Source organism: Sycon ciliatum, chromosome 1 (genome assembly GCF_964019385.1).
Source record: "Sycon ciliatum chromosome 1, ocSycCili1.1, whole genome shotgun sequence".
NCBI lineage: Eukaryota > Metazoa > Porifera > Calcarea > Leucosolenida > Sycettidae > Sycon > Sycon ciliatum.
In genome coordinates, this window is record NC_088643.1 from 79,908,693 (window position 1) to 79,924,383 (window position 15,691).

Below are 15,691 nucleotides of genomic sequence, written 5' to 3' on the forward strand. Positions count from 1 at the left end.
GGGAGTGCATGCTAGGCAATAGTGCGGGTTTGAATCCCATGTTATGTGCCGGGAAAAAATAAAGAAAAAGTTTGCGTGAAATATCTTCTTGATAGAAGCTGCATGTCTGCGATTTAGAGTTATGAGTTAGAGTTACAAAGGATGCACCTAGTGTGCAAAGAATGCTCAAAATGCCGTGGAGGCAGAGCGTAGAATAGTCAAACAGTGGACATTACTTCCTACCTGCGTGGACTTCTCAATTCTCAAGGATTTGGACTCCTGAACAAAGGTTTCAAGGTCAACTGGTGACGAAACGTTTTTTTTGCAGGTCTTCGGGCGGAGGAATATGAAAACTGTCTATGTATACCTCGGCGCCATTTGATGAATTTTTGCGAGCGCGCAAAAATAAGTTAACACAGAAGGTGCATGCGCCGCGCCGGACACTTCACAGTTTGCTTCCTGCTCAGATTTGCATGGCTGACTGGTGACACTCTTCAAAACTCAATGCTCTCAATGCTGTGTAGTGTGCATGCAGATGGGTGTGTTAATTGCAGTTTTATATTCCCATTTACTTTATTCCCATTAAGGGCGCGTTCAGACTTCCGTGAACCCCGTCAAACCGTGAATGCCGATAAACCATGAAGGACATTCACACTACCGATAACAAACTAACGTTACCGTTAAGTTTTCAGCTCTCACCGCGGCACTGACAAGGGATTTTCCCTTTTTTTCCCAGCGTGCATGCAGCCTGAGCACTTTTTTACTGCCGGTAAAAGTTTACTGCCGCAGCAGCCGCGGCAGTAACACTTTCCCACCGGTAACGTGCCAGTAACGTCACGTGATCAAATCACCTTGGCGACTTTCCCAATCGGTCACTTTTTATCGGTAGTCTGAACGCGCCCTTACACACCTATCTGCATGCACACATCTACACAACATTGAGAGGATAACATATTACGATTATTCTCCGCATCCCACCTGTCCAAATCACACATTAGATGGGGCTTTTTCAATTCAAACTTGTGTGAGATTGTGCTTGTGTACTTGCCTTTTTATCCATTTCAGCTCCATTGCCAGAATTGGGCTTTGCAGAACCAAGTAGCACCACATCCTTGGCAAATGAATTTTGCAAGCTCTCATGCTTCCAGTCAGATCATTGCAGTGGAATCATGTAAGTACCGAGGGCACATGCCTGTTGGGTAGAGTTTGGAGCTTCACCATGATCTAATAAGGATCTGAACTGTTTATAAACAGTTTGAAATCAAATTCAATAATCAAATTCTTTCAGCTAGAGGATAGACTCAGTTGTTGGTTCAAACAACTCCAAGCTCTCTACGTTACAGTTTCAGCGAAGCACGATCGTTCGAATGATTGTAATTATTTTCACCAACCTTAGCGGAGCGCTACAGGGGAGCCTTGTTCTGACTTAAGTACCTCCCCTTCCAGTGCTTGTTCGGTGCCTGAAGTCATACGCAAACACATCACATGAAAATAAGACTATAGCTATGTTTAGATGATGTGGTCGCCTTTGCTGCACACTGTGCTACATGTTTCTGGGGCAAGCTGTCTTGAAAGTGTGCTCTGATAATCCACTTGGATTTAACCTATGTCTCAGTGCCATGAAGAGTGTTAGAATCAAAACTGCTGTGCATATGTGTTAGGTACCTCCTCCCGTACGTTCTACAACCTTATCCAAGCTGGCCTGCATGCACTCTCGTGCTCACCTTTGTCTCCTTTTGTTCCGTTGGCTTGGGTAGCTACTTGCGCGCCCATAATTGCCATAGCTACCCAGGCCCTTTATCTTGCCGTTCACACTTGATCTCTCTCTCTCTTGTCTCTCTTCCATGATGTAGTCGTTTCGTTCGTCTTGGTCTCTGTCTCTTCGTCTCCCTAATAAATGTTGTTCGACCTAACCTGTTCCCGTTGTCCATTGTAATGTCTGGAGAATACGTCGTCGTCCTTTTCGTACTCAACATTGGCGCCCAACGTGGGGCTCGACCCACGACCCTGAGATCCCATGCCCAGTCGTCCTCAACCGCCATTCGTCTCGTCTATGTCAACCTCGTCTCGTCCATGTCATTCTCTTCTCGTCTCCAACCTCGTCTCGTCTATGTCAACCTGGTCTCGTTCATGTCAGCCTCGTCTCTTCTATGTCAATCTCGTCTCGTCCAAGTCATGCAGGTCAGCTATTTTCTTCATTTCTCTCTTTCTTTTTCATCCGTCCTTCGTCGTCAAATTTATTTTCGGTTTATTTTATTTTGTGATTTTTTGTTGTGGTGTGTGTTTCTCGCGGGTGTCCTTCGTCAATATCAGGGATCCGATGGTGAGTCACGCTCTTTTATTCATGTCGTATTAGAGCGCAAATTGCGCAAATTGTCTTAATCAACTGTTCAACAAATTTTATAAAGAGATTAGTTGAATTTGAAACTCGGATGTTGAGCCATAAATAAATGTAGAAAGGAAAAGGACATAAGGATACGAGCTAGGAGTAACTGACTGAGTAACTGACTGTATATAGTATCCAGTTACAGTGATGGAGAGTTACTCTTAACTCGTATCCTTATGTCCTTTTCCTTTCTAGATTAGTTGAAGTGTCCCATTAGAACGATATCTATCATTTTTAGAGGTTTTCAGTGGAATTGTCATGGCGATGATGACGTCCGATCAGATCGACCATCTCCACGTACTACGTGACGTAGCTATTCCAAACTCTTCGAAACTAATCCACCTCTCCCATCGGGTGAGGTAGTGGAGTTTCGAGGAGTTTCGAGGAGCTTCGTTTTTCTGAAGAGGCCAATAAGGCTACCTCTTCAGAAAAACGAAACTCCTCGAAAAGTCAAAGAGTGACAATTCGAACGCGGCCTAAGTGTAACTATGCTGGTTAGCCGTGCCAGTACAGAACGCAGTGTTTCTTTGAACTCGTAGTTTTCGTGCCAATTTTTTTGTGAAGGGGTGTTTGGCCGCCTTTGGCAATGTTTGCGCTATAGCACTAGTTTGAGTGATGCGTATCATAGAATTATTGAACTAATACCAGTATAGGAACGTGATAACTGTAGTGCATATTTAGTATAACACTTTTGTGACATCCTTGCGTTGTGTGTGTGTGTGTGTGTGTGTGTGTGTGTGTGTGTGTTTTCTCTACTTCCTCAGTCATTTTTTCTCTATTCTTTCTCGTCTTATTATTTCCCGCGAGGCCGCGGTTCTTTTTTTGCGCAGGGAGGTATGTTAGGTACCTCCTCCCGTACGTTCTACAACCTTATCCAAGCTGGCCTGCATGCACTCTCGTACTCACCTTTTGTCTCCTTTTGTTCTGTTGGCCTGGATAGCTACTTGCACGCCCATAATTGCCATAGCTACCCAGGTCCTTTATCTTGCCGTTCACACTTGATCTCTCTCTCGTCTCTCTTCCACAATGTAGTTGTTTCGTTCGTCTTGGTCTCTGTCTCTTCGTCTCCCTAATACATGTTGTTCGACCTAACCTGTTCCCGTTGTCCATTGTAATGTCTGGAGAATACGTCGTCGTCCTTTTCGTACTCAACATTTTTCGTACTCAACATATGTATGCCGAGTCTTGATTCCTCTTCTCTTTGCATTGTCTGCAGCACTGCACCTAATTTCTCGGATATCGCTGAAGAAACCAGTGTAGCAAGTTCGCTTTTTGTTGACCCTTCTTCTCCATTGTCACCGAGCATTGACCGACTAGTGGAAGAAGCCTGTGATGATGTGTGCCGAGGTATGCTATAGAGCAGCTAATGGTTACTGGCACAATTGTTAGTAGTATGTGTCGAGCCGGTTTGACGACTGGCACATGCCCCCTGCCACAAAAAGGGGAATTATTGTCTATTGATAGTACCCCATTTTTGGGGTAAAACCGGACCCCCATTTTTATACATGAAATGATTTTATGGTGCTGGAGATGGGGGGGGGGGCAAGACCCTCTGATTCTGGAATGTGATGGATTACTAGTATTGAAAAACAATGAAAAATGAAAACTCATACCGTAACATTCCGTTAATAAGCCCCGGGCGTATACTTTGCAGAGCGTCAAAAACGGGGCGTATATTTGGGTATGGGCTTATTTTAGGGCATGAGCGTTATTTCGGACGCAATCTGCAGAAGATCAATCTATCAGCAACCCACTAGTTTCAGTGAACCACCATTCACACGGAGCGCGGTACAGGTACATCAAACCACAGCTGGAAATTTGGTCGTAACCAAGAATGTAGCGATAAATTACAGATTTGATAGGTAAACCACTTGCTATGGTAAGTACAAGGCACAACAGGTACCGGCATGGCTGAAAATGTCGTGACGCTGAAGCAGGTAAGGCAGAAAACTAGATGACACTGAAATTAAAGCACGCTCACGCGCTGGTCATTTTGAGTCCACTTTACGCCCTGGGCTTATTTCGGGCATGGGCGCTAAAACGGACTTGAAGTGTACACCGCCCAAAACTGGGCTTATTATCGGACATGGGCGTTATTTAGGGTGGGCTTATTTACGGAATTTTACGATAGATTTTAAGATGGCAATAAACAGAATCAGCTGAAGCGACATGTTACGAAGATTTTATTGAGATGTAAAGTGGTGATGGACAAAGAAATAACTGTGATGGAAATGTGAAAAACAATAATAGGAACGATGAAAAATATAAACATGATTATTGTATCGAACTAGGTTTCGCACAAGCTCCTGGAAGCATCGTTGTACTAATTAACAAATTGCAACACAGATTACTATAAAGGATCAATAGTGATGTTATAACACCTAAACAATGCCAAAAAAGTATCACAAGGTATTCTTGAACGATACCATGTGCGTGAAAGGTAACAATCGAACACTCCAAGGGGACAAAATTATAGATTTGCGTTATTTTGAACTCTATTTTCAAAAAGTTCGGATCACTGTTTTTCGACAATTTGCTCCAGGTCGTTGAGGGAGGTCTCGCGGCAGCAACGCTTTGCCTCTCTTCTGTGTCATTCGTGCCGTCAGCTGCGACGTCGACGCACTCCATTGTAATGCTGACCTTTGTATATTTGGTAGGAATGGCCTTCAGCGTCATCGCCTCTGATTCCACACGTTTGGTGTCTGAAATATCTTCATCAATGTACTGTGATAGTCGGAAGTAGGTACCCTAAAGCTCCATCATGATGTGCAGCAGCATGGAGTCATCAGATTCTGATAGGTCACCAAAGCCGGTGACATCTCCTTTAGCTCAGAGTGTGTGGCCGAACAGATCGGCAAGAATTATTAAGTTTGGTGAGTGTCTGACCAAGAAGACCACAGGTTGAGATGACCCACCAAATACCCTTTCCTTGAGAGTGGAGCACGGCGCAGCAAATTGGATGCTGCGCACCAATGTTCTCAACATGCACAGCAAGCGTAACTACAATGATGTAACAGTCATTCCGAGTTTGAATCCAGGCTGGCAGTGCTTCGCCAGCGCTTCTTGGACTGCGGACGGAGAGCCATGTTCTCCAGCAGATGTTTTGAGCCTCGCAAGGGATGATGGAATTGCTCAGAATTTTGTTCTCAAGGAGATTCTTAATTTCTTTGTGGATGCTCTCCATGCCTTGCTCATTCAGCAATCCCAATCCCATGCAGAAATGCTGCATGCAAGGATGGACGTGGCATTCGAGTAGGTGAAGTTTGGGGGTCACATTAACTTCCGTACCACAACCTCAGCTCTGCAGGTGGCCATGAAGGTGGAGATGACATCACCCAGAACCTGCTTTGTTTCCATTGTGAAAATCAGCTTTCCACTGAACAGCTTGCGGCAGGCTGCTAACTCGGTGAAGAGCCTTGAGACCGATCTTTCAAGGACTTTGCCTCAGCAAGCAGCTGAACGTCGGTGCTGTCGGCAGTTGTGCGGCTCTGCACAACTGTTAGGGAAACAGAAATGAGGGAAGCAATAACACCTGGTTTTATATGATTACCGACGAACGCTCCAGAGTGGTACGCTTGTCGCTTTATCTGGTACTGTTGCACTACTGACTCTCAGGCAGTTATGCATGGGCCAGCTGCTTTTGATTTTTGCTGTTAGTGTCTCATACCCTTTTTGAGCCATATCGCATCTCTCTTTGATCTCATAGAGTTCTTTTTGCTTCTCCTTCCATAGAAAGTGCAGATTTGAAGCTGTTACACACATGTTCCAGGCGTCCAAGCTTGTGACAATGTCAATACTCAGTGTTACGATGATGGCACTTGTCCACGAGGAGTATGTCAGAGCTACAACGTTAACACTGGCGGCTGTGTGACTTCAAATTACTTCTCCCTTTCGAATTACTGGTGCTTGACTTACGAGTAGATGATTGCACTTTATGCACACTTGAAGTAGCTGCCGAACTCATTGTTGCAGCTGACAACTCCTTGTAGTGGGCTGAGGTCAGTTCTTGACGCAGCGCGATCGCCAGTGTCTCAAAGGTATCCATATAATTCTCATCTGTTGTGAGCAGTTTGCGAAGTATGCTGTCCACGTTGAGGCCAGTAATCAATTGGTCCTTCAGTGCTTGATCCCTGTGAGTTTCAAAATTAGAATCTACAGCAGCACGTTTGAGGCAGTTGGCATAATCCTGGACAGACTCCATTGGTTTCTGACAGTGCTGTCGGAACTTATATGCTGTGGTGGGAGGAGTCATCTTGACTCGATAATACTGTACTTCTCCAGAACATCACCAAATCTCGGAATATTTTCTGTCTGCCACGTAGTCCGGCAAGACAAGAGACTTCAAGGTGGAGTACACCGTTTTCGACAGATTCGAAATCAAGCTAGCAGTTACGCGTTTCTCCGCAGCTTTCTTCTCCCCCGCTGAGGCACTGCCTCACTACTCCAATAGAGTTTGCACAGAAATAAAATTCAATTCTCTCGCGGTACTCAGCGAAATCACCACCGTCGAACGGCTCGGGGCTCGTACAAAATTCGTCGCCATTTGTTATGTCCACTGAACATTCTAAGTACCACACATTTCAGAAGTGGAAAGCAACACAAACAGAAGGAGGAAAATTACACACATGCACGAACTGAGGACACAAAGAAGGGAAAACAATACTTTTCAAGGTTTCATTGCTACAGTCAGACCTCGCTTATCCAGTCCTCTTTTATCCGGATCGCTCGCCATCCGGAAGAATATCGCTGGTTACCGATTTACAGCATATGCCATACAGTACGTGTGTTCGATTATCCGGTTCCCTTGCCTATCCGGATATTTTTTTGTGGAAAAGGGATGTGTGCGGTTATGCGAGGTCTGACTGTATTGCCAAATCATGTTCGCACCATTTGTCATGTGCCTTCTTGCTCCTAGATATTCTTGAATTTCCATGTGGCGATTTTGTCACCACTGATGACTGGGAATCATTTGCAGGTAAGGCTTGTCCTGAGGATGTTCATCTGCCCATTGAGACAGGTCAGTCATTGACATGCTTGCGCCCAGTGAGCGTCCTAAGCATTGCTCATCTTTTGGTTTGATGTGGAGCCAATTTTAGGATTGTTGCAAGGAGAAATCGGCTTGAGTAACTTCACTTCCAATGCCACTAATTGGCCTACATTATTCTTTAGGCACACCCATCGTGTCATTATTGGTAACTTGTTGTATTCAAGCTGTTATTGCACCCGAGGTTGACTGTATGTAGACGGTCAGAACCCCTATACTACTGCCAAAGCATCGTGAGGTGTGTTTTTTCTTGTACTGTGAGTTACAGTCAAAAACTGAGGAATATTTATACTCTAACTAAGCAATGCCATCGATTGATGGTACTGGAATTTTACCACACGTGTTGCTGAAAAGCCCAAGTGAAGTGCCGAGCCACATCAACAAAGAATGAACACTGGTCTTTTAGGTGCAAGCTTTCATTCCTGACAGCTGTTTTGCTCCACCATTCCATGGCAACAGTGATGAAGTTTGTTTAAAAGTGTCTTGACCTCCCGTGGTGGAATAATTTGCTTCCATGATTATTCAAAGAGTGTAATAAAAAAGTATATGCTGCTCATCATCTCTTCGACTCTGACTTTGCTACCGTAGTCCCACATTCTCAAACGCGCATGCTCACACTTTGGCTTATTTTTCTTTATGTGCAGATGGTTATTCACCACTCTACTTTGAGGAAGTACTGCCGGCATCAGAACTGTGTGATGGGACATATGGATTGCCATCTCTCAATGCCTTGTCCGCTAGGCTGAAGCAGAAGCAAGTTTCAGATCCACTTGTTGACTCCCAGGGCAAGCTTCCAACGCTGTCAAGCATGGTGTTCAGGTTAGAGTATTGGCAAGATGACATGGTCTGTTTTGAATATTCGTAGACGTATAGTAGAGTCAATTAGATGTTGATTGGTTAAGTTAAATGTATGGCACAGTGCTTCATCTCACTATCACGTGCATGTCCACTGCCAATCGTCTACTGCAGCACATCACGTGACATTTGTGCAGATGATGGTGCTCTTGATACCTTAGCATTGTGCACCCTACAACGAGACAGCTGTGTTCTGGACGACATTGAACATGAGATTCTGTATGAAGAGGTGGGTTCGCGCTTCAGTTATGTACTGTTGGTCGTTCGACCTGGAATGTCTGTTCCTACTGTGGGCCAGCATCAAAGAACTGGAATAAAGAAGCAAAGGAAGATTCCAGCCTCCCCATTCCTTGGCATCCTGTTCTTTGGTGCGCGACATTACTGTCGTAGATGCCATAAATGTGTGTACGTAAAGCTGACTAACTAATGTGAAATAACGGTCGTCAAAATTGAAAACTGCAAAGCTATGATGCGCACTAATGGCAGCGCACTGACTTATGCACATACACTACCATGGTAATTACTGGGGTTTACATGCCCATTTGCCTTGCGATTTTAAATAATTATAATGCCAACAACCGCTCGAGTATAGTACTAGTGCATGGCACCCGTCATTCAGGTGCACAGCCAAACACAGCCTCTAACTGTGTCTGTGGCATAATGAATGTTCTGTAACTATATTCTTTTTCAAGATGCTTGACGTATTGGCCTGGAGTCCCTCCCCTTCTGTACTGTGCTCCTCATGTGTAGTCAAACCACACCTGTTACTTTCTTCATGTTGGTGCTGCAGGAATTTACCTGTGTGCAGTTGCTATGGGAACTTGCATGTCTGTGGTTGCTATGGGAACTTGCATGTGTGCAGCTGCATGGGAGTCACCTGTGACTGTGTGCAGTTGTAGCAAGAGTACACATGGGTTCGGTGTGTGTGTGGGGGGGGGGGGGCATGTACTCTTGGTTGTGGCCAGTTAGAGTTGTTCTACTTGTAGATTCAGCCAGATCTGTTTCGATTCAAATGTCCATAGATTCATTAGTTCAAAATATGGCTGACAAATGTTCTAAATGGCTGAAGAATCCTTCTAATCTAAACAAACAAAGGTTCTAACAGTCCTTGAATATACGATGGAAAAAATCTCACAGTACTTGTCATGGCGTAGTCATACACATCCACGACTGTGTATTGCTATGACTTAGATCAAGTTCATGCTCAGTGGCGCTATCTCATAGCGCCACTGTAGTTCTGACGTGTTCCCTATAATTATGGTACTCTCCTCAGGATGATGCTATCGACACGGTGATGGACCTCACTGTACCAACCATAGACCACTCTGCTTCGCCTCCATTGAACAGCCGATCGTGTAGTGATGTGATGAAGCAGCTGCAGTTACAAAGTGACAGCGGCCTTGAGTCAAGCAGCTGTACAGAAGAACTCGAGGAACTTGTCAAGTTTTCTGGTGGTCCAGAAGGTAATTAAAAAAAGTATTCTTGCGCTGTCGTGATTCAGCCGACATTGTGTGCACAAAGTTGTACAATATGCTTGATTTCAAAAGGTGTCTCAAGAGTGATTCACTTCATAGCTTCAGAAGATTGATATTGACTGCTTTGGGGTAACTGGGATGTGCAGAGATGGTTGTTGCTCAAACATGACTATAAGGTACATAATCTTCCCACTATGGCTGAACCGTTCATACATAGCTTGCAGCATTCCAGGCACTCCAGCAAGCTCTCTACGCATACTAGAGATTAAGTTGTTCTCATGCTTGCCCTTGCTCGCTGCTGCTCTGTCCACATTGGATCCTGAGCTACGACAACTTTACTCGACATATGATAGCATCACATGTGTGCTATTTTCAGCTAAATTTGACTGGAGTGCGTCCAATGTTGAGGGCATCACTGGCAGAAGTTTCTGGCTGCGTAGTGCAGTACTTCTGCCTTTGCTTTGATGTCCGATCATGTTCCGATATTGCTATTGTCTTCTGCTATCCTATCTCCTCCGATTTCTGTGAGAACAAGTCACTTCGATTCGGTCAGGAAGTCACACTTTTTGGCAGAACTGTCCCAGCCTGTCACACAAGGCAACCACTTTTCTTCATGGGGACTAAACTACAGTCAGACCTCGCTTAACCGCACACATCCGTTTTCCACAAAAATGTCCGGATAGGCGAGGGAACCGGATAACCGAACACCGGTTATGTAGGATGCATTGCGTATGCTGTAAATATGTAACCAGCTATTTTCTTCCGGATGGCGAGGGATCCGGATAAAAGAGGACCGGATAAGCGAGGTCTGACTGTATCACAACGAGATAACTGTACTTTCAGTAAACATGAATCTGGCATGTTATACATGTAGATCACGTCGGTAGAGGAAATAGGGCGAGGTCTACTTCCTCCGCATCATTCGCACAACGCAATCTTGGCTCGTCTTAGTCAGACTGTCGGAATCGCTGTTTTCTGTGTTCGAACATTGGTGCGACCCTTCCTGCGCAATGTCTACTTGTTACTGAAGCCGTGGTGGTCTCGGACTTTGTCGGAGCTCTCTTCCGCACCAAGCAAATTCATCGCGCTCCACACTATTCCACCCCAGAGCGCATATCGTTTTTCTGGAGTTTGTGCCGTCCCACATCGTTCGCGTGGGCATTTATCAAGACTGAAAGCTCGGCTATAGAATCCGGGCATCTCTCCTGAATACGAAATGCTGAAGTTGACGATGGCAAGAAGAAAGTGTTCTCAAATTCCTAAAATGCGCTACTTGTGGCCCATGTTGCTGCGAAGGTAGCAGGTCTGAAAACACCAACAAAATCAGAGAAGCGCTTGCCAAGAAAAGAAGGTGTGGAACTGCTTACCCTATCCCGCTGGAAGGTCGTTACAGTGTACTTGAAAAATACTAGCTTGCCTTCATCGCCTGCCACCTGGAGGCATGGATCGCTTGAAAACTAAGTTTCTTGACCTGAATTTGAACGTGCGTCTTGCTCAGCGTATTGTTGAGTGCTGAAGGGTCTGCCTCAAACTCTGATGAAGACGTCGACCTTACCTGCAAGTGCCGCGAAGCGGGAGGCCCCAAACTAAATTTTGGTCTGTCGACAATGCTCTGCCTCAATTTCTAGCTGATTTCTTTGCCCTTCGAGTGGACAAAATAAATTCGAAAAATCGCTCTGGGAAGCGACAATTTTAATGACGCGGAGGAAGTAAATTCTATGAAAAGTACAAAGTACCAGTTGCAGGTTAGAAAGTACACAGCATGATAAGTACCTTGAAGCTTGGGAGAGCGCAATATACATGTACAGTCATTGCCTTTGAGCCTCATCAGCACAGAGAACATCACATTGACATAATCTGGCTATGGTAATGCAGTACCTCTCACTGCCATTTCCTCGCAGGGCTCTTCATCTGCCGTCCTTCCAGATTGACCTTGGTGAACTCTTGACCTTTGGGACTTCGTTTTGGTGATTTTATGCGCTGTAATGTATGCCCTCTTGTGTTTCAGTGCTGAGTCCAGAAGCACGTGTCGACAGCAAGAGTGATAGCAAATATATCTGTACTGATGAAGGTCAGTTGTTTGCACCCTAAACTAAACCACTCTGCAGTTGCTGTTTTCAAAAAACTAAAATATGCAGGTTGAAGAGAAAGTGCCAACCTGTCCATTGAAACTTGCTACAGCGTTCCGATGCTCAGTTCCAGAGTTATGAAGCTGGAAAGTCGAGTCAAGGGGAATGTCGCTCCATAGCCGATTTGAGTGAGAAATTTCCCCACCTACCTAGCCTTGAAGTGATGTGGAAAGTTTTCAACATGGCAAACGGCCTCGTGGCAGTCTAAAAATTGAAGTCATACGAGCAAGGAGAGTGGAATGGTGGAGATCAGGCGACTTTTGTCAGAATATTGGCGTTGCAACTAAGGTGCTGGGCTGTGGCACTGATGTTTTGACCCTCGTGGTAGCAACTGTTTGCCTCATGTGTTCCTATTGCAACAAGCTTTCCAGGAAGCCCAAGATTGCAGAAATTGTGCAAAGGAGACCAGAATTATGACCCGGAGAATTAACTGCTGCACTTACATCTTTCTCGCAGTGGAGCCATTTCTTTTCAATATCAACGTCTGACATCTACTTGTCGTAAAAACTCAGACATTTCCGAACCAGAATCATGCCCCCCCACCACCACCACCACCCCGCATGCAGACACACATGCACACACACACTACTACTACTGCTGCTGCTGCTGCTGCTGCTGCTGCTGCTGCTGCTGCTGCTGCTGCTGCTGCTGCTGCTGCTGCTGCTGCTGCTGCTGCTGCTGCTGCTGCTGCTGCTGCTGCTGCTGCTGCTGCTGCTGCTGCTGCTGCTGCTGCTGCTGCTACTACTACTACTATTGACAGCTGCCAGAAATGGCCACGCTGCTCCCCGAAGGGAGGTACTATCAGAGAGGTTAGGGGAGAGGTAGGCAGTGCTTCAAATGGCGCTCCAGGTCCTGTCGCCTCCGAAACTGGCGTTCATTACAGACTCGGCAACAATGTTCAAAGTGCTGGCGATCAGTCACTGTAGGGCGCTACGGGCGGGGTCCACAGCGATGGCGCTTGAGGCCAGCAGTAGACTTGAAAGTACGCTGGCAGGCTGTACACACCGGGACCCTCGGCAACAGGAGGAGCATCACTAGGCGGTCGGGCGTCACAGTTGTCACTCTCTTGGCACTTATGCACTGCAAGCCCACCCCTGCTCCGGAGCCATCTACCGCAGGCAGGACACTGCACTGACCCAGGCCGATGTGGTACGGGGAGCTGTCGGACTGCTGTGCACTTGTGCCGGGCCATGTCAGCGCGACGACGAAACAGGCGGCCGCAAACGTGGCACACAATCGTCTTCGGGGCAGGCTCCTTCACCCCCGCTGCTGCCGACACAATATCACACCACTCTCCGCGATCGTTGGCCGATTGGAACCAATTGTGCACACCGGCCACAGTCAGATCAGCCTGGACAACGTCCTTCTAGCGATGTCGGGGGCCGCAAAACGGGCGGGTTCGTGGGAGATGAGCGAAGAGCAACTGCTTGGGTAACCGATTGTCATCAAGCCGAGCTAAGTGCCCAAGCCACTCCAAGCGTCTTCGCTGTACCATCCACGACAGTAGAGTAGGGTCACCCCACTGTGTGCGTAGTTGCTCCGATGTAATGTTTTGCTCCCACTGGCGGCCGCGCGAAATGTCAAGGATTGACCGTAGGTTGGCGTGATGGAACCTGTCCAGCTTGTCCAAATCCGACTTCAATGGGGTCCAACATTCCGAGCCATACAAAACCGTGGTGAGAACACATACCACGTACAAATGCCGTCGAGTAGGCAGGTTCAGGCTCTGATCATGTAAAATCCGCCGAAGACAGCCAAAGGCCCTGGCACCCTTCGCAAGGCGGCTCTGGACATCGGCATGAGCTTGCGAATCCAGAGTTATAACAGATCCAAGATAGGGGAAGGAGGTAACGAGCTTCAACCCTTTCATTGCCAACTGTCAGATCGGAACAATCAGTGGCAGCGACTCCATAGCCCGCGACCAGTAGCTTAGTCTTCGTCATGCTGACCGTGAGGCCAAAGCTGGATGCCAAATCGCAGAAGGCGGATAGGGAGAGGTCGGCTGCAGCACGAGTTGTTGCGAGTAGGACGGCGTCATCTGCAAACTCAAAATCATCAGCATGACCAGTCTGACACTGTCGACGTCGCCCAGCTGCACAGGGAAACAACTGCCCATCAATCAAGAAGCTGAAATCCACACCAGACTCGATGCCGCGCTCCCTGAGAACAGACCCCCACCGCTCCATCACCAATCCGAAATACAGGTTGAACAGCACAGGAGCACACGCACGCACGCACGCACGCACGCACGCACGCACGCACACACACACACACACACACACACACACCTGACCTGACCTGACCTGACCTTTGACTCCCATCGCCGGAGGCGATGATAGCAATGCTACGGCAGAAGCCATAGCAACTTGTGCTGGGATTGCACCATTTAACAGCTTGCAAGGCTGAAGAATTGACCGTCGCTATTCAGCTTGGTCTACACCATACAGCTATTTGGAGTGACTTTTTCTGGCCAGTGAATTCCTATTTTTGGTCTTTTCATTTCATTTTTTCCCCGCAGACACATCACACCACATACTCCGGCATGCACTGGCTGTTGGTAACCACCCAGGAGAATGAAAGAAAAGTCAGGAAGAGTCTGAGAAAGAGAAGAAAGACGTGTGTGACCATAATTGTCGGGAATCGAACCCGCAATCTATCGATTGGAAATCGCTGCACATACCACTGCACCACACACACACACGCAAAACCTTTCTTAGCATGTTATCAATTATAGTACTTTGGTGATGTCATGCTTTTCTATTTTCCATATAACAGCTCTCATTGATGACTCGGATGCCATTCACAACAGGATGCAGATGTTTGAAGAGCCCATGTCCCCAGATGGCAACGTCGCAAGGTGTGGACAAGTAGGGTCTATCAGCTGCTTGGAAATGGCACGTGTTGTCTGTCAGCCATATCTCAAGCCTCTTGCGGGCGTTGAGACAGGCAAGGCACCCATGTAAGTGATTTCTTACTTTTACACAATTAGCCTGGTCCGGCAGAGCTGACTCACTTGATCTGCTATCAAACTCTATGAGCTGTGCTTGTTTGAGTGTCGAACATCGTAGAAATTCCATTGCAGCAGGATAGTGGTGAGTCTGCTTTGCTTGTTTGTTTGCTGCCTGACCTGCGTTGACGACTGTCGTGGCGCCGAGTAGGACGGCTGCTGCACCTGCGTTGACGACTGCTGTGGCGCAGAGTAGGACGGCTGCTGCACAGAACTACTGTAAAACGACAAACTTTCGCGAGCGATTTACTTTCGCGACTTTCGCGAGCAGAGCCGAATCGCGAAAGTTTGACACGCGAATAAGAAATTTGTACAATCATGTACTACGCGATGCGTCGATGATCGATCGTGCACTGTCTGTACATGCACTGCACAGACTCTGGACTAGCGCTGATCGATGCTTGCACGGCTAAAGTCCAAAGCGCGCAGCTGTTGAAAGTTACGTACCAACACTAGTCTTCCAAGTTGTCGTTGGAGTACGGCGACTTGAACAGAATTGTAGAAGAGAATAAAACGATCGACTGGAGAATGTCTCAGTGTTGTGGAGAGTGTTTGGCCAGCTTGCTGTTGCGTAGATTTTAGTGTTGTACTGCGCGAAGAAGTCTTCTGAAGTTTATCGCCATTAGTATCGCAGTGGCTCAGCAGTTCGAAGAGAAAGCCTTCCGATGATCCCTCTTCGAAAACGCCATCCTTTCTTGCAGTACTAGTACTCACCTTATGATTATCCTTGATTCCTTGATTCATTCTTTCATTCTTTGATTTCTTCTCTCATTCTTCGTGCGCTCTGCGTCCCAGCACTCCAAGACTTCGTAAAAT

General features: G+C 46.7%; 1 protein-coding gene across 2 annotated transcripts in view; it reads left to right on the forward strand.

Annotated features, from left to right (window-relative positions):
* The window catches only part of LOC135805732 (uncharacterized), a 54,397-nt gene that overhangs the window by 3,688 nt on the left and 35,018 nt on the right, over positions 1-15,691 (forward strand). For both annotated transcript variants that reach the window (XM_065319818.1, XM_065319819.1), the window contains 8 exons: positions 1,045-1,150; positions 3,582-3,712; positions 7,281-7,340; positions 8,054-8,228; positions 8,379-8,493; positions 9,538-9,727; positions 11,748-11,810; positions 14,644-14,827. In XM_065319818.1, the coding sequence (XP_065175890.1) occupies positions 1,045-1,150; positions 3,582-3,712; positions 7,281-7,340; positions 8,054-8,228; positions 8,379-8,493; positions 9,538-9,727; positions 11,748-11,810; positions 14,644-14,827 (1,024 nt within the window). The remainder of the gene's footprint in view (positions 1-1,044; positions 1,151-3,581; positions 3,713-7,280; positions 7,341-8,053; positions 8,229-8,378; positions 8,494-9,537; positions 9,728-11,747; positions 11,811-14,643; positions 14,828-15,691) is intronic.